This window comes from Ambystoma mexicanum, chromosome 11 (genome assembly GCF_040938575.1).
Source record: "Ambystoma mexicanum isolate Mex_15411 chromosome 11, UKY_AmexF1_1, whole genome shotgun sequence".
Taxonomy (NCBI): Eukaryota; Metazoa; Chordata; class Amphibia; order Caudata; family Ambystomatidae; genus Ambystoma; species Ambystoma mexicanum.
This window is the reverse complement of record NC_090934.1, coordinates 418,835,072-418,855,129: the sequence shown is the minus strand read 5'-3', so window position 1 is coordinate 418,855,129 and position 20,058 is coordinate 418,835,072. Positions and strand designations below refer to the sequence as shown.

Here is a 20,058-nt window from a genome sequence, read left to right as displayed (position 1 = left end):
GGATACAAATCGTTCATTGTGCCAACTGTTTAGGAAAGTACTCAGAAACCACCTTCGCCAGTATGCAGCTATATATACAAAACAGCAAGTGCCGGATTCATGGAATATTTGCCCAGTGCAAAGTGAATTTGCACTGCTGAAAAGTGACTTTGCACTGCCGACACAAACCCTGATTCATGTTGCGCGCCAAGTCCGGGCAAAGTCATTTTGTACTGCACACATGACTATGCGCTGACTTTGCCCGGACTTTGCACTGCAAGAATACACTTTGTCATGAATCAGGATTTGTGTCGGCAGTTCAAAGTCACTTTGCACCGGCGAAATATTCCATGAATCGGGGGCAAAATGTTCATTTTATCAACGATCCTTCCTGTGATGGGACTTCTGACTGTGATCCCGGGCGCACTCCTCAAAGGCACACGGGGGCTCTTCATTTCAGAACCCTGGACAGCAACCCTCAATGGCAGAGCTTCAGTGCAAAGCACTGTGCACGGCGCACGTTAACTGGTCACAGGAGCAGCACCATTTCCGGGGGCTTTTGTAAGAGCGTGATACAGTGCCTGACTCATCGAACCAGCTGGTGGCAGGAAGAAGCTGGAAACAGTAAATGTGGCCCGTACAAGACAGAGTTTACCTGAACATTCAGGGCACAATTCATGGATTTTTTTTTTGCACGGTTCAAAGTGACTTCGCACTGCTGGAAAGTGACTTTGCACTGCCGACACAAACCGTGATTCGTGGAACTGTGCAACGTGTATTTTTACAGTGTAAAATCAGTGGAAAGTCAGTACAAAGTCATGCAGTTCAAAATGATTTTGCACTGACATTGCACTGCAGAAATACACTTTGCACAGTTCCATGAATCGGGGTTTGTGTCGGCAGTGCAAAGTCACTTTGAACCTTGCAAAAAAATGACATGAATGGGGCCCTCAGTTTCCACAGGTATGCGCTCTAGTGGTGACAGTGATTTGGAGTCAAGGCAGTATCTAGAAGGCTGCTCGTGGTGTAAACGTCTATGACTCGCAGCTTTTTTAATAGTTCAAGCCAAGGGAAGTGCCCTTTCATCCGTATTGTTGATTTAAGAAATTTCACTGCTGCACACATTTTCATATTAAAGTCAAACTTTCTTTCCAAAATAATAACTGAATGAGTGCCATCATATTCACATAGTCAGTCCACTGCCTATTGCGGTGCATCCGCTTGCCGTTCGATCCCGCTACCAATGGTGAGCCACAGAAGATTTAGAGGCACTGCTTACCCCAAAGGTCTGTGGGTCGGGGTATCATTGTCGCCTGGGTGATCTCTGGGACTAGGATAGGTCTGGTATGGATATCTACGTGGGACAGTCTCACCAAGTTCTCTCTGAGGGTTCACTCACTTTCGCCTGTATTTCTTCGGGTTATTTATAAACAAATCACCCTCTCCCAGTGACCTGCAGAAGATCACTGGTATTTCATGGTTTTCTATAGGTGACCAGTCACTCTAAAATAATCCCTATAGCAGATGTGCAAATGTCCTCTACAGGGTAGCCACTTTCTCCTGGTTCTATACATGATTTCGGGCTTCGGGGAGAAGAGGGATTCGTCCCTGTGTTTCTCTATCGGAGATTGGTCAGTTTCTTCGAGATAACTTGCTTTTGCGGTGTTGGCTGCAGGTGATAAGTCACTATCTCATCGCGCTCAGTTGGAGATCAGTCACTCTCTCCGGGTTATGTATGTGTCAGTTATTCCCTCATATGGTTCTCTGCAGGACGCCAGTCCCTGTTACAGAGTTCTCTGTGGGATCTCCATCCTGGTGAGCTACAGGGGATCAAACACTGACTCCAGGTGTTCTTTGTGGTGTTGGTCCGTCTCACAGGTGCACACGCTCTCTTCCTCTGCGACCATTCACTCTCTCTACCCATGAGATCAGCCACTCTCTCTTCCCATGAGATCAGTCATTCTCTCTTCCCATGAGATCAGTCACTCTCTCTTCCCATTAGATCAGTCACTCTCTCGTCCCATGAGATCAGTCACTCCCTCTTCCCATGAGATTAGTCACTCTCTCTTCCCCTGAGATCAGTCACTCTCTCTTCCTATGAGATCGGCCACTCTCTCTTCCCCTGAGATAAGTCACTCTCTCTTCCCCTGAGATCAGTCACTCTCTCTTCCTATGAGATTGGTCACTCTCTCTTCCCCTGAGATCAGTCACTCTCTCTTCCTATGAGATCGGTCACTCTCTCTTCCCCTCAGATCAGTCACTCTATCTTCCTATGCGACCAGTCACTCTCTCTTCCCATGAGATCAGTCATTCTCTCTTCCTATGAGATCGGTCACTCTCTCTTCCCATGAGATCAGTCACTCTCTCTTCCCATGAGATCAGTCACTCCCTCTTCCCATGAGATCAGTCACTCTCTCTTCCTATGAGATCGGTCACTCTCTCTTCCCCTGAGATCAGTCACTCTCTCTTCCTATGAGATCGGTCACTCTCTCTTCCCCTGAGATCAGTCACTCTCTCTTCCTATGAGATCGGTCACTCTCTCTTCCCCTGAGATCAGTCACTCTCTCTTCCCCTCATATCAGTCACTCTCTCTTCCTATGAGATCGGTCACTCTCTCTTCCCCTGAGATCAGTCACTCACTCTTCCTATGAGATCGGTCACTCTCTCTTCCCCTGAGATCAGTCACTCTCTCTTCCTATGAGATCGGTCAATCTCTCTTCCCCTCAGATCAGTCACTCTATCTTCCTATGCGACCAGTCACTCTCTCTTCCCATGAGATCAGTCATTCTCTCTTCCTATGAGATCGGTCACTCTCTCTTCCCATGAGATCAGTCACTCTCTCTTCCCATGAGATCAGTCACTCCCTCTTCCCATGAGATCAGTCACTCTCTCTTCCTATGAGATCGGTCACTCTCTCTTCCCCTGAGATCAGTCACTCTCTCTTCCTATGAGATCGGTCACTCTCTCTTCCCCTGAGATCGGTCACTCTCTCTTCCTATGAGATCGGTCACTCTCTCTTCCCCTGAGATCAGTCACTCTCCCTTCCTATGAGATCGGCTACTCTCTCTTCCCCTGAGATCAGTCACTCACTCTTCATATGAGATCGGTCACTCTCTCTTCCCCTGAGATCAGTCACTCTCTCTTCCTATGAGATCGGTCACTCTCTCTTCCCCTCAGATCAGTCACTCTATCTTCCTATGCGACCAGTCACTCTCTCTTCCCATGAGATCAGACATTCTCTCTTCCTATGAGATCGGTCACTCTCTCTTCCCATGAGATCAGTCACTCTCTCTTCCCATGAGATCAGTCACTCTCTCTTCCCATGAGATCGGTCACTCTCTCTTCCCCTGAGATCAGTCACTCTCTCTTCCTATGAGATCGGTCACTCTCTCTTCCCCTGAGATCAGTCACTCTCTCTTCCTATGAGATCGGTCACTCTCTCTTCCCCTGAGATCAGTCACTCTCTCTTCCCCTCATATCAGTCACTCTCTCTTCCTATGAGATCGGTCACTCTCTCTTCCCCTGAGATCAGTCACTCACTCTTCCTATGAGATCGGTCACTCTCTCTTCCCCTGAGATCAGTCACTCTCTCTTCCCCTCATATCAGTCACTCTCTCTTCCTATGAGATCGGTCACTCTCTCTTCCCCTGAGATCAGTCACTCACTCTTCCTATGAGATCGGTCACTCTCTCTTCCCCTGAGATCAGTCACTCACTCTTCCTATGAGATCGGTCACTCTCTCTTCCCCTGAGATCAGTCACTCTCTCTTCCTATGAGATCGGTCACTCTCTCTTCCCCTGAGATCAGTCACTCTCTCTTCCTATGAGATCGGTCACTCTCTCTTCCCCTGAGATCAGTCACTCTATCTTCCTATGCGACCAGTCACTCTCTCTTCCCATGAGATCAGTCATTCTCTCTTCCTATGAGATCGGTCACTCTCTCTTCCCCTGAGATCAGTCACTCACTCTTCCTATGAGATCGGTCACTCTCTCGTCCCCTGAGATCGGTCACTCTCTCTTCCTATGAGATCGGTCACTCTCTCTTCCCCTGAGATCAGTCACTCTCTCTTCCTATGAGATCGGTCACTCTCTCTTCCCCTGAGATCAGTCACTCTCTCTTCCCCTGAGATCGGTCACTCTCTCTTCCTATGAGATTGGTCACTCTCTCTTCCCCTGAGATCAGTCACTCTCTCTTCCCCTCATATCAGTCACTCTCTCTTCCCCTGAGATCAGTCACTCACTCTTCCTATGAGATCGGTCACTCCCTCTTGCCCTGAGATCAGTCACTCTCCCTTCCTATGAGATCGGTCACTCTCTCTTCCCCTGAGATCAGTCACTCTCTCTTCCTCTGAGATCGGTCACTCTCTCTTCCTATGAGATTGGTCACTCTCTCTTCCCCTGAGATCAGTCACTCCTCTCTTCCCCTCATATCAGTCACTCTCTCTTCCCCTGAGATCAGTCACTCACTCTTCCTATGAGATCGGTCACTCCCTCTTGCCCTGAGATCAGTCACTCTCCCTTCCTATGAGATCGGTCACTCTCTCTTCCCCTGAGATCAGTCACTCTCTCTTCCCCTGAGATCGGTCACTCTCTCTTCCTATGAGATTGGTCACTCTCTCTTCCCCTGAGATCAGTCACTCTCTCTTCCCCTCATATCAGTCACTCTCTCTTCCCCTGAGATCAGTCACTCACTCTTCCTATGAGATCGGTCACTCCCTCTTGCCCTGAGATCAGTCACTCTCCCTTCCTATGAGATCGGCCACTCTCTTCTGCTTCTCTACAGGAATTGTGTCTCTCCGATAACAAGCAGCGATTCCTAGTTCTCTGGAAGAGTTCAAATGACTGCATCTTTTTTTTCTTTTTTAGTAATATGTGAGGGGGCGGGGTGAGAGACCGCCAGTACCCCACCTTAACTATTACCCGTGCCCCACACCTATATTTTTTAAAAAGGTCCCAAAATATCACAAAAAAGATTCGGTCATTTCTCCATTCGAAATTTTATTGACGATCATTTCTGAGGACACCCAACAAGTTTCCTTCCCCATGTCTCTCAAGCGTTCTCTGTCTCTCGTTCACACTAGCACTCTCCCTCTTTCTCTCTCTCTATCAAGCTCCCTCTCTGTCTTTCTCTCATTCTTTCACTCTAGCCATCCCTCTCTCCCTCTCTCTTTTTTCCCCATCACTCTCTGTCTCTTGCTCTAATACTGTCTCTCTCTAGCCATCTCTCTCTCTTTCTCTCCCCCCTCTCTCTATATTTCTGTCTCTATTTCCCTCGGATACTGTCTCTCTCCAGCTCCCTCTCTGTCTTCCTCGCACTCTTTCATCTCCCTCTATCTTTCTTTCTCTGTCTCTTTCACTCTAATACTCCCTCTGCCTCTCTCTTTCACTGTACCCATCTCTCTGTCCCTCTCCTTTTCTCTCTTTCTCTCCCTCTCTATTTCTCTCTCTCTTTCACTCTAATAGTATCTAGCTCCCGCTGTCTCTCACTCTTTCACTCGACCCATCTCTCGCACCCCCTCACTCTTTCAAAGTCTACCGTTCGCTCTAATACGTTATTTAGCGCCCACTCTGTCTTTCTCACACTCTTTCGTTCTGTTCCCCTCTCTCTCCCTCTCTCCTTCTCTGGGTTCTCTGTTACGCGAGCTCTCCCTTCTCCCAGTGTCTCTCGCTATCTCTCTCCCCCCGCCTGTGGCTCCCTCGCTATTGTGCGCCCTTTCTCGAGTCTGTGGAGAAGAGCAGCCACGCGGTGCCGCCCTACAGGAGGCAGTCACTCGCTGGTGACGCTCTGCGGGAGCTCAGTCCCTCGCTCGCTGCTCCCCCCGCCCCCCCTTGTTCTCCATGGGGTTTCCGTCACTGGCTCGTGGTTCTCCGTCGCTCACTCGGCTCTCTACAGGAGACGAGTCACTCGCATAGGGCTTTCCATAGGAGATGCAGTCACTTGGACGGGGCTCTCTAGGTGAACTTTCATTCGCTCGTTTTTGGCTGCTGGTGACTGGCACCTCGGCTCCAGTTCTCTATAGGAGATGGGTGCCTATACCATGTCTCTCTATAAGACATCAGCTCCCCTTTACAGGGCTTGTCGGGGGTGGGGCTTTTCCAAAGATGGCCATTCATTCTCTAGAGCGTCTTCCTCTGCGGGGGGGGGGGGGGGTCTATTCGTGGGGCCATTGGACGACGCGTGGGTGCTTTCGGGTGTCCATCACTGTCAGGAGACCCGTCACTCACTCTCGCCTGTGCTGCGTGGCTGAACAGTGGCGCTCCGAGTTCTCGTTGGAGAACTCCCCCCGCCCCCTGCTCTACTGTAGGATAACAGTCACTCCCTTGTGTGTATCTGTAGATCAGTCGTTCGGGGCCAGTTGTCTACGAGAGCTCAGTCAGTCTCACCTCACGACGTTCTCGATGCCAGACTAGTTTCTCTTCTGCGCTCTCTGCGTGACGTCAGTCCTTCTCTCGGGCTCCTCTCTAAGAAGACCAGTCACTCACCCGTGGTTCAGTAAGGGAGACCCAGAGCTCTCTAAAGAAAGAAGTCACCCCCTCCTGGTGATTTACATGCGGGCAGTTACCCTATGGTAGAGAAGCACTCTCTCATCACCCTCTCCTCGTCTGTCCTGGCATTCTCCCCGCTTCTCTGTGGGAGATGAGTCAGGCGTGCTCGGTTTCTCTTCTCTAGTGACTGTCTGGGGCGAGGGCTCAGTCCCTCGTATAGACCATTGGGCAGGAAGTCACTCTCTGGCCCCCAGATCTCCACTGTTGGAAATGTCGCCACGCCAGCTTATAGGTAACGCAAGGTTTCGGGGTGAGCAGCTCCTTGGGTTCTCTGACGCTTAAGTGGGGGTTTTCTATAAGTGGTCACCACGCAGTCACTCTCTGTCGTGTTCCATAGGTGTGAGGGGTGTTGTTTTGCCTCTACTTGCCTCAGATGTTATGAACGTGGCCGCACCGGGGACCAGACCCTTCGGGGGTGGGGTGGGAGGGTCCTCGCTGATTGGTGGGGAGGGACGTTCTTTCCCTGGGCTCCGTGACATCGGCTGTAATTTCCGTCTGTCACACGGGCTGCTTTGTAGGGCTGCCGGGAGGAGTGCCAGCGCCGCAAGTGTAACCTGACGTGCCACTGCGCGTGTGGGCAGTGTAACACAACACACATCATCACAACCATGGGCCAGGCCGACGCCACCCCCATCCCACACCGCACACGCCAGAGGGGCGCCACAATATATCCGCAACCGAGGTACGGCTGCGAATCCCTCGCCTGCCCTTCCTCTCGCCGCGGGAGGCAGCGGTCTACATGGAGTTATGGATCATGTGTCGGCTCCCTGGCTGCTTCCCCTGTGCCCCCTCGCTCTCGTGTACCCCCCAGAATCCTTCGGCGGTCTCCACAGCGGGCATAACGAACCCACTTCACGGAATGAGCAACAATTGGGCTGCTTACAGAGCTCCCAGCCTCGTTTTCACGGCCATATCACAGACACGCGCGTGCAGTGTACACAGGAACCCACCTGTACATAACCCCAACACCCACCCACCCATCACGCTGTCTCTGCATGCATTCACTATACTGATCGTGCACGCCGCCTTTACGCCGAGTGCGCACACAAGCGCCACACTTGCAACACCGTAATTACCATGGCTGTACACCCTTCGCAATGGCTGTTCACAACCCCACAGTCACACATCTACGCAGCCTCGTCACTGGCTGTGTGCACACTCGCCACCCTGTCGGTGCACACCCGTAGCTATTTATACCCGCTTCCCGCTGGTTATGCACACATCCAGTGCACCGAATCTGCACTCTCCACCCCCCACCGCCCCCATCACAATGGGTGTGCTCGCCAATACCGTGTGTGCTGCTCACAAAACGACGACACCGACAGTGCACATCCACCGTCCTCACACTGACTTTGCAGTGTGCACACCCCTCCACACTGGGTGCGCGCATGCCCTATCACACTTCTATGCACACTCCCAAGACACTGGCTGTGCAGTCCTCACACTGACTTTGCAGTGTGCACACCCCTCCACACTGGGTGCGCGCATGCCCTATCACACTTCTATGCACACTCCCAAGACACTGGCTGTGCAGACACACATAACTGCGTGCGTACTCATTAAGCGTTCCGCCTATGCACAGCACCCTCGCCCTGCCTCTGTACACACTCACCACATTGCCTTCCTGTGCACAACTGCTGTCACATGTGTTCTGCACAACACCGTCACACTATATATGTGCACATGCACTCCTTAGAGAGATCGTCACAACACGAGGTTGGCGGGAGTTGACTGGGAAGGGAGAAAGTGAGCCAGGGTATTTGTGGTTGGCGATGGGCTCATGGCGCCCTGGGGGCGTGGGGGCGAGGGGAGGAGTACACGCAGCACCTGCACGGAGCTCCCATTACAGATACCCACCCCTCTGCCTGTTCGCCGGCAGCAGGCAGTAGCGCACACACCCGCCACACTGATACACACAAGAACAACAGAAAATGCACCGCGGTGGGAGAAGCACAACACCCAGAACTCTGAATACAGCACCAATGCAGGCGTCACCATCCAGCCTGCACCCTGCAGTCCTGCTGTACACCCCCACCCTATGTATGCATCATTATCATTATCATTACTATTAGGTTTTTGCACGGGAAAAACAGGCACTTGTGCAGGAGTGCATGCATCACCTGCAGCACTTGTGCAGGGGACGCATGGGGCGCGTGGCCACTCTGAATACAGCACAGGTGCACGCATCACCTGCAGCACGTGTGCAGGGGACGCATGGGGCGCGTGGCCACTCTGAATACAGCACAGGTGCACGCATCACCTGCAGCACTTGTGCAGGGGACACATGGGGCGCGTGGCCACTCTGAATACAGCACAGGTGCACGCATCACCTGCAGCACTTGTGCAGGGGACGCATGGGGCGCGTGGCCACTCTAAAAACAGCACAGGTGCACGCATCACCTGCAGCCACCTCCCATCATTACTGACATCTTTCCAACCTGCAGCCCGGAGTCCACAGCTGTGCACACACCCACCTCACCAATGCATGCACCAAAGAACAACACACCGTGCACTTCAGGGGCAAAGCATGGGGTGCACGGTTTGCATACAGCACAGGTGCACGCATCACCTGCGACCACCTCCCATCATTACTGACATCTTTCCAGCCTGCAGCCCGAGCCCACAGCTGTGCACACACCCACCTCGCCGATGCATGGACGATAGAGCAACACATCAGGCGCTTCAGGGGCAAAGTCTGGGGCGCATGGTCTGCATACAGCACAGGTGCACGCATCACCTGCAGCCACCTCCCATCATTACTGACATCTTTCCAACCTGCAGCCCGGAGTCCACAGCTCTGCACACACCCACCTCACCAATGCATGCACCAAAGAACAACACACCATGCACTTCAGGGGCAAAGCATGGGGTGCACGGTTTGCATACAGCACAGGTGCACGCATCACCTGCGACCACCTCCCATCATTACTGACATCTTTCCAGCCTGCAGCCCGGAGGCCACAGCTGTGCACACACCCACCTCGCCGATGCATGCAGGATAGAGCAACACATCAGGCGCTTCAGGGGCAAAGCCTGGGGCGCATGGTCTGCATACAGCACAGGTGCACGCATCACCTGCATCCACCTCCCATTACAGACATTTCTCCAGCATGCACCCCGGAGTCCAGAGCTGTGCACGCACCACCTCACTGTTGCATGCACGAAAGAGCAACACACCAGGCACTTCAGGGGCAAAACATGGGGTGGTTGGTCTGCATACAACACAGTTGCACTCATCACCTGCAGCCACCTCCCATTACTGACATTTCTCCAGCATGCACCCGGAGTCCAGCTTTGCACACACCATCTCACTGATGCATGCACGAAAGAGCAACACACCAGGCACTTAAGGAGCAAAACATGGGGTGCATGGACCGCATACAGCACGGGCGCACGCATTACCTGCAGCCACCTCCCATTATTGACATCTGTCTAGCATGCACCCTGGAGTACACCTGTGCAAACACCACCTCACTGAAGCATGCACGAAAGAGCAACACACCATGCACTTAAGGGGCAAAGCCTGGGGCGCATTGGGCTGCATTTAACACAGGTGCACGCATCACCTGCAACCACCTCCCATTACTGACATTTCTCCAGCATTGACCCTGGAGTCCAGAGCCGTGCACACACCACCTCACCGATGCATGCACGAAAGAGCAACACACCAGGCACTTAAGGAGCAAAACATGGGGTGCATGGACCGCATACAGCACGGGCGCACGCATTACCTGCAGCCACCTCCCATTATTGACATCTGTCTAGCATGCACCCTGGAGTACACCTGTGCAAACACCACCTCACTGAAGCATGCACGAAAGAGCAACACCATGCACTTAAGGGGCAAAGCCTGGGGCGCATTGGGCTGCATTTAGCACAGGTGCACGCATCACCTGCAACCACCTCCCATTACTGACATTTCTCCAGCATGCACCCGGAGTCCAGCTGTGCACACACCATCTCACTGATGCATGCACGAAAGAGCAACACACCAGGCACTTAAGGAGCAAAACATGGGGTGCATGGACCGCATACAGCACGGGCGCACGCATTACCTGCAGCCACCTCCCATTATTGACATCTGTCTAGCATGCACCCTGGAGTACACCTGTGCAAACACCACCTCACTGAAGCATGCACGAAAGAGCAACACACCATGCACTTAAGGGGCAAAGCCTGGGGCGCATTGGGCTGCATTTAGCACAGGTGCACGCATCACCTGCAACCACCTCCCATTACTGACATTTCTCCAGCGTTGACCCTGGAGTCCAGAGCTGTGCACACACCACCTCACCGATGCATGCACGAAAGAGCAACGCACCAGGCACTTCAGGGTAAAGCATGGGGCGCATGGTCTGCATACAGCACAGGTGCAGGCGTCACTTGCAGCCACCTCCCATTACTGACATTTCTCCAGAATTGACCCTGGAGTCCAGAGCTGTGCACACACCACCTCACTGATGCATGCACAAAGAGCAACACACCAGGTACTTCAGGGGCAAAGCCAGGGGCGCATGGTCTGCATACAGCACAGGTGCAGGCGTCACTTGCAGCCACCTCCCATTACTGACATTTCTCCAGCATTGACCCTGGAGTCCAGAGCTGTGCACACACCACCTCACCGATGCATGCACGAAAGAGCAACACACCAGGCACTTCAGGGGCAAAGCCTGGGGTGCATGGTCTGCATACAGCACAGGTGCAGGCGTCACCTGCAGCCACTTTCCATTACTGACATCTGCCTAGCATGCACCCTGGAGTCCAGCTGTGCGCGCGCGCGCACCAGACACAAGAACGACCATTTAAGGGGAAGACTGGGCATCCAGCACAACTCTGCACATAGCTCAGGGTCTGGGAGCATCCCCCACCCGGGCCCAGCCCATGCCATATCACAGGCACCCTCCCGCCCCCACCCCGCTTGCACGCACTCCCCTCAGCCCAGTGGAAAGTTACCTGGAAGTTGCCAGAATGCCCTGCTGCCATTGCTAAAAGCCATGTTCGTGCCCGTGAAGTGGGGGCTCTTGGAAGGGACGGGGCACCGTTGAGCCTGAAGTTCGACTATTATTCCAGAGGGGGGAACTCAGTGTCTGGGGGCTCCGGCAAGTCACCTCTCCACATCCTGCGGCGGGGGTCAGCGCGAGTCTCAGGGGGCCACGCGGCCACCCTCTTGATGGCGTGGCTTTGCAGAGTAGCGGGCACTGCCCACTCTCCCTGCTCTATTCAGATGGGAGAGTTGGTTATCTTCATGCGGAAGAGGAGTGTGGGTTTTGCAGAATAGACGACTCGCTAAGTCAATAGACAAATCGGGTGGTGCGCTGTCTGCCCCAGAGTCGCCTACTTTATTGTTCCAACATGTTGGCACGCGAGGAGGAGCGGTGTGCCCTTCAGAGCATGGCAGAGCTCCCCTGCTTTCCACGGGCCGGTGCAGAGCTCCCGCTTTCAACAGTCCGGGCTGGGCTCCTCGGTCTGCTTTCCACGGTCCAGCAGGTCGTCCCTGAGTACCCCAGTCCAGGAGGAAGTTTCCCTCCCCTCCTCAGCCCAACATGAAGTGCTCTCTGCCACTGAGTCTGTGCCCCTCAGGGTAGTCCACCTCTGTGCCCTCGTCCACCGGCACACTCAGCCCAGAGCAGGGGACGACGGCTCCTCTGTGCCCATCAACCCAGAGTTCCGCTCTGCACCAAATTCCAGTGTGGCGTTCCCTGGGTCCCTCAGGCCGAGGCGCCTTGCCCTGTCACTTCGAGGCACACCAGTACCCTTCACTCAAGTGCTCCTCCGTGACCCACGGGTCAGCGCTCCTTCGTGCCCCTCACTCTAGGATAAAAGTGCTGCGTGACCGTCACTATATAGGAGGAAATTCCCCGTGTTCCTCAGTCCGGATTTAAACCCCACTGCGTTCCTTAGTCGGAGGTGAAGACCCCCTCGAGCTGTGCGCCGAGTCCAGGGTCGCGGCTCCTGCTCCGTCTGGCGCCTCTTGCAGCTCTCAGCCGCTCCCAGATGTGTCTCACATCCCAGCGAGGAGCAGGAGGGACTCCTTCTCCTCCGGTGCAAGGAGCATGATGTCATGTGCCGCCAGCCAATCAGAGGGGCGCCCAACCAGGCATACTACCTGGGCGCCCGCCTTGGGAGCAGTGACTAGCAGCGAGGGCAGGCGGTGGGCACAAAAGGGCTGGGGGGCGGAGGCACTGGACGGGGTCTAGGGAGGGTCAGCTAGTTACACTACCTTTGAACCTCTCTGGGGGCAAGGTAGGGGAGTGGGGAGGGGGCAACATGCGTGCACATTACACCAAACGTACAGCTTGCAGCTGTTAGGCTCTTCTCTTGCTGGTCCTCTTTAGAGCGCCCAGAGGTCAATCCCTAAACATAGAGCGCTTTTGGGAGTTTTCGTGTATTTACTTTGACAGTAGTCAGGGGCTGGCACGACGTATTTCTGACAGCAGGAAACCTTGCAGTTATGGCATTCTCTGGGTGGGGGTCCTTTCTTGCAGACAGTCGTTCTTTTGTGGGAGGGCGGAAGGGGGAGGGGTGCAGGTGACTTTGATGCTAGGGGCTGGGGGGCACTTCACGGCGCATACGGGTTTGTGATTAGAATAAGTTGCCGATATTTTGAGTTTTTTTAATATCCCTACAATCCTATCCAACAGAAAGACCCCCCCTTAGCGGGCGCTCTAGAAACCTGACCATCACGTGACCCCAGAATAGAGGGAGAAGGGCAGAGAGGGGAAATGGGAGTCGGCTGAAGGAACGTAGGAACCAGCGGAGGCAGTGTTCAGGAAATCGACGCTCTGTAAAACCACCTTTAAATTCAGACCTTCCCTATCACGCCTCTGACGGACAAGCCCCAAAGGGTCCTCGGCAATCCCAGCCAACTGCACTAACTGCCTCTCCCTGACCAGCCTTCTGCCCTACCGCCCCCTCACCTGCCCCTGTTACCAGCACCCAACTACACCACCCTCCCTTTACTGTGCGCCGTTAAGAGTTCACACCCTACTTATCCCTTATTCTATAAAATCCTGGTGTTCTAGTACTGCGTCTTCTACTATCCCCTCCCCTACCAGGCCGCTCCAACAGCAGCCACTGCCCTACCAATACCCGCCTCACCATCACGCTGCCCCCTCCCTTCTATCGGGATGCCCTGGCAGCACTCTGCCTTACCAGGGCCAGGCATTGGCAACCCCTCCACTACTCAAACTCCAATAACAGCCACTGCCCTACAGACACCGCTTATGACGATTCAACTTCCGGTGCACCAGTGGTCCAGGGACGAATATCGGTTGCTAAACGGTCAATCTGTGGATGGTCGAATTCCTCACCCCCCCTGTCAACAGCTTGCCCTTGCAGCTCCTACCCAACACGGACCCAGCCACAACAACAGCCTCTCGTAGGAAGCTCTACTATACTTACTCCTAACCTACCAGCAACCTTGCCTACCAACTTCCCCATCAGCAGCCTTGCCTACAAATCTGTCCTACCATCAAACCTCCCTCTCAACAGCCTGCCATAGCAACCCCTATCTGATGAGCAGCCATCCTTAACAACAGCCTTTCTTAGCAACCTCGACCCTACCAACCCATACCTCCCTAGCAACCTGGCCCACCAGCAATCTTACCTGCCAGCACCCTTCCCAACGCACAGCCTGTCTTACCAACCCCTCTGCTACCAGCACCATGCCTTAATTGCAACCTGACTTACTATCACCCTGCCCTACGAGCACCCTGCCATACACAGAGCCTGCAGTCCAAACACTCTGTCCTAGCAACCCAAGCCCTAACAGCCTGGCCTTCCAGAAACTTACCCTACAAGCCGCTCTGCTCCCAGTAGCAGCCCGCCCAAACAGCACCCTGACCTAACATCACCCTGCCCTATTAACTGCTTAGCTAGCAGCCCCTCCCCCCACAATAACAGCCTGTCCCATCAACTCCCCCACAGGCTTACACTGAATGCACCCCCTGCTCTACCAGCCTCCGCTCCAGCAGCATCCATTCTTGTGACACATGAAGAGCAGCAAGCCCAACTTCCAGTATTTGCTCAAAAGGGTTTCTCGCAGACTCCCTACCAGACCTATTTAACACATAAAAGGGTGGGCATTAGCATGTTCCCAAAAGGCTCATTGCTGTTAAGCAAATTTTCAGGCTTGGGTTCCTTGAAGGGATAGGGTGTTGAGCCCTGGTAAGGGCTCCGACCTTCCACCCCACCCACCCCACCCTAAATGGGGAGAGTGGGTGGGGCAGGGTCCAAAAGTGAATGTTTTCCATTTCCAGCACTGAGGCCCTACCATGCCATCACCGTACCCATCGCCGTTGAAAAATAACATGCCTGCTTAATCTATTTACCATCCTCTCCCATCCCAACCAGACTCCAATCTACCCACCTTATTTCACCCACCACCTCTCCCCATCACGAGGGACAGCGTTAGGGCCTTTCAACATTTTCAGTTGAAAGAGGCATTCAGACTCAGGGGAGCCTCCAGCAACCAGGCCCATCTTAAGCACTTTTGGGGCCCTGGGCATGGCCATTTTTGCCCCCCCTCCACCAAACCAAAGCAATTAAGGGATCAAGAATACTGGTCGCACCGCCACACCCCACCCGTCACTCTCACAACCTATTGGTTGATATGCTGTCTCGCAGCATAATACGCACGTTTACTCCCTTAAAGTCCCCCTGCCAACTTAGTTCTTCCTCTAATCAGAATGATAAACAAGTAGCATTTGGAGACCAACATTATCAGTCTACAAAGAGGTTACTGTTCTAGTACATACATGATACTTTTTATCAATAGCATCCAGGAAGGTATGCAGCCTGGAGTATTAATGCAGGACCGTATGTAAAAGGTACATGTAACCCATAATGAACAGAGAACTTACATTAGCTGCCTCACAGAATGCAAAAGTGCTCAAGCATGGATAGAGGAGATCAAGTGGAAGGAAGGAGAACGCCACACATTCCGTAGCATGGATAGTGGAGGCAGATTAGAAGCTACCAGGGAGGTGTCTTTATCCAGACACACTGAGATTAGAAGTGGGATATGGTTTTCAAATAGTGTTGCAATTAGATATACAATACGACAATGCATGCTATGTACCCTGATATTATATGATGCTGCATTCAATAACTGGTATGGAAAACCATATTGTGGTGTGCGTGTGGTCTGCAATATAAATATGCTCACTATTAAAGTGGAAGCAACCCGATAGCCAGTAGAACCATGAATAAGGCTTTTATGAAGATCATACCATGAGAAGGAAATCACTCTTTAGGGCTGACAATTTTTGAAGGTTTATGGACTGGCAAAATTGAGAGGTTAGGCAATACAAGATTTAATGAGATGGCCAGGATCACAAATTGGGGAAGGGGTGAAGTGGTGAAGCTGGGATTTGTGCAAACTCTGCAATTTCTGCATTTGAACACTTTCTTTTCCAGTTCTTAACATGAACTAAAGCAATCTCATTTTATAAAAATGGACTTGGAAAGTACACAAATCACATTACCAAACATGACAATTTTTAAACAAAATATTATAGAAAGGTGTTATGCAGAATGGGAATGATTCTAGCTTCATTCTCTCCATCAAGGGAAGTATATAAGTACCAGCATACCAATTGATGTGATTTAACAAATTGAATCTGGGTTTGTCTTTTGCATTTTAAAGCTTTAAATATTTCCAAAACAATGGCTTGTGACATTTTCATTTATAAACATACATAACAACTTTTGACTTTTACCAAAAAGCAAACCGGTTTTTGTGTCATACAAGCATACCTTGAAATATGCTTGCCGAGGATTGCAATATCTGGTCCGCTCTCTTCTTTATTCCACCACTTCCACTCAAATGCCCTACATAAGAAGAAAAATCAAGTAATGGGCTAAAAGATGCCACCACCTCACAGAAGACAGCACAATAATGTAAGAGATATTAGATGATTTGACCAGGATCACTTTGTCGTCTGCTGGCAAATCCAGGATACAAGCATGAACACTTTCGTTCCACAGTCTTGAATTTGGATACTTATTCACCTCTTGGACTAACAGTTTATGCCATCGTTGGAGGCGATTGCCTAGGTTTTACAACACCCCATCTGAACAAACCAATTTCTAGACCTTCACTATACGGATGATATGTTAGTTTTTATAGCAACCCCTTTCTGGTGCAGGTACATTGCTGATAATAGCAGATGTTGTTCTGCAAAACCAAGTACATATACAGGCACGTTTATAAACTTCAGACATAGGAAAGTCTCAGTCAGCCTTGCTGGAAGTGATATTCTAATTTTGCATGTGAACACATATCTCTGCAATGGGTGCTTCACATACTGAGCTAACTTCTAAACCATTGTGGCACTCAATTTATCAATATGCATTTCACTGTTGCCTATTGGACATGATCAACACAATTCCCACAGGAAGGAAAGAATGCTACATAGTTGTGCCGTAAGGAACACACAAACTATGTGTACCAACCAGAGTGAACACAGAAAGCAATGCATGATGAATTGATCAAGGCAGAATGTTCTTGTCAAAACAGAAAGGCAATGGGTTTAGAGCAAGATTGTCCAACACACGGCCCGCGGGCCACAATGCGGCCCTCCAAGCCATTTGACGTGGCCCGCGGGGCTCAAGGGAGTCTGTGGACCCGATTTATTTATTTATTTCTGCAATGTTATTCGAGTACCCGACCAACATCGCAGAAATAAATAAATAAACCGGGCCTTGGCAGAGGAGCGGGACGTGGGGAGGACTGTTACTGCCTCTGGTGACCCCTGCAAGGGTGCACCAGAGGCAATTACAGGCCTCAGCCACGGCCCGGTTTATTTATTTACTTGCGCAATGTTTGTCGGGTCCGTGAACCCGATTAATTTATTTCTGCAATGTTGGTCGGGTATGGTACCCGACCAACATTGCAGAAATAAATAAATTAATCGGGTCCGCGGACCCGACAGACATTGCCTAAATAAAGAAATAAACCGGGCCCTGGCAGAGGAGCGGGATGTGGGGAGGACTGTTACTGCCTCTGGTGACCCCTGCAAGGGGGCACCAGAGGCAGTTACAGGCCTCAGCCGTGGCCCGATTTATTTCTTTATTTGGGCAATGTTTGTCTTTGTCTCTGCAGCAATGAATTTGCCCAGATTACCAGGGCTCAAGTTGAGGGTACATGGGTGGACTGAGTCCACCCACATTTTTAAGAGGGTGGACTGAGTCCAACCACATTTTTAAGAGGGTGGACTCCGTCCCATTGAACCACAGCCATCAAGTATACAGGCTGGACAACTCACCACTGCACTAAATAACCTGATGAAAAACGACTAAGGTGAAATGTCCAATTTCGGTACTGTAAAATTCAGGGAAAACCTTTGTATTGGTTCTTGGAGTTTTGGAGTTTACATGTGCACATTTTAACGTGTTGATTTTATGGAAAGTGAATGCCTTTTGTCCTATACAATTTCGGTGGTTGCGAAAAGCCAATTTAGTGAAATATGCATATTTCAATTTGAACTTCAAATATCTGATGTCACATCACATTCCAACAGAGTTTACCTTTTTGATATGTGGGCGGATCCATGTGCAAATGGGCAGACTCTTCTGTGACTGTGGGTGGGGCATACATCTCAGGGTTTTTGATTTTCAAATGTAGGCAGGTATGCCTTGAAGGGGGCACCAGAGGCCTCTGCCACGGCCTGGTTTAATTATTTATTTATTTGGGCACTGTTTGTCGGGTCCGTGGACCCGATTAATTGATTTATTTCTGCAATGTTGGATACAGGTACCCGACTAACATTGCATAAATAAATAAATTAACCGGGTTGTGGCAGAGGAGCGGGACGTGGGGAGGACTGTTACTGCCTCTGGTGACTCCCGCAAGGGGCACCAGAGGCAGTTACAGGGCTCAGCCACCGCCCGTTTTATTTATTTATTTTGGTAATGTTTGTCAGGCCCGTGTCTTATGCCTGACTCCCACGTGTCGGCTGTGAGGAGCCATCGTGAACCACACACTGTGCCCGGTTTGCCACTCCGCGTTACATGGGTAGAGGAGAGGGCCTGTTGTGGTTTGGCCGACTGGAAGTCTGACTGCAGGTAAAGACCCCAAGAGGGAACATTGCAAACATGGTTTGCTGCAAATTTACCCATGCCCTTTCCTGGCCACGTGGAGGCTGGGCATCGGAACGCTGGCCCTAAATGCTGTCGGGTAAGCAGAGGCTGGCCGTACCTCTTACAGGGCATGTGGCCGTAGGCCAGCCGTGAGGACTCTTGCGTTACCGGGTGCTGGCCACATCTTCTAGAGTTGGGAAATGTGGAGGATCCACAGTTGCCTCTGCCAGGTTTTACCTTCAGACCTTTTTGCCCTTTCACCAGCACTACAGGCCCAGTGTGCCACGAAGGGCAGGCTTCAGCAATTCTGTTCAGCCCAGGTCCCTGTGGGGAGACCGAACTGATTAATTTATTTCTGCAATGTTGGTCGGATACAGGTACCCAACCAACATTGCAGAAATAAATGCATTAACCGGGTCATGGCAGCAGTGGCGTCACCATTAACACAGAAGTAATGAATGTGTATTACAGAGGTAAGCTGGCATATGTATTGGGCACACTGCACATGCTCAGGCAGCATCAATCATGCTTTGTACAGGACAATGCTGGCCTAAATTGGGAACAGCCAGCATAGACATGTTGTTACAGAGGCATATTTTGGGCACAACAAGCATGCCAATGTGTTACATCAGTGACAGTGCTGTCTTACACTGGACACAGTGATCATTAAAATGTGGTGTGTTCTAAAATGTTCTTGACTGCTGTTGGTGACATGGAATGTACATGTTCCCCTTTATAACTGATTGTAAACTTATGGCTTTTTGGTCACTTTTCCTGCTGTAAAATGCACCATTTCAGCCCCATATTTGGAAAATAAATCTTGGGGGCTGAGGGGAGGGGGGACCCCCCCAAACCATCCCTAGATCCTTATAGCTCCCACCCAACGCTCGGTCACCCCCACTTTTTCAGAAAAATATCAACAAATACACCCGAAGAAATCACAAGAAACTAACCTTTGATAACTGCCCCGGACACCAAAAGCTATCTTTGGGACTGCATGGCTATCACTGCCTGTGATGCTCTTGTGTCAAAGGTCACACACCATCGCTTTTTAATATACAGCTTTGGGTGAGGTTGTTGACTTTTGGCTTGCCGGCCCACCGGCTGACAAAAAGTTAATGCTTCGGCCCCTCATTCAGAAAGGTTGGACAAGCCTGGTTTAGAGCCTCAGCAGCACCCCATAAAATATCCTGACGTGCTATTTAAGGCTGGTGAACAATGGAATCTTACTTCTTTAGATCAGGCAGCCGTGTGGGGCCCCCTCCAAGGTAGGGGTTCTGGGCAAGAACCCCTTTTGCCCTTCTATAAAAATGTCTCTGCCAGCAACTGCCCCATTGTTGCCAGTCATCAGTCATATAACACTACAATATAGTCCTTTATATATTAATTTTGTTCTGGGGCTTTAAAAGTATGCTTTGCAGCGGTTGCCTTGCAGGCTGCGTTTCCAGGAGCC

General features: G+C 51.4%; 1 protein-coding gene across 1 annotated transcript in view; it reads right to left on the bottom strand.

Annotated features, from left to right (window-relative positions):
- The window catches only part of CHRM4 (cholinergic receptor muscarinic 4), a 715,882-nt gene extending 704,236 nt beyond the window's left edge, over positions 1-11,646 (bottom strand). The window contains exon 1 of the mRNA XM_069623221.1: positions 11,478-11,646. Within this exon, the coding sequence (XP_069479322.1) occupies positions 11,478-11,520 (43 nt within the window). The 5' untranslated portion in view covers positions 11,521-11,646. The remainder of the gene's footprint in view (positions 1-11,477) is intronic.
- Positions 11,647-20,058: the final 8,412 nt, after the last annotated feature.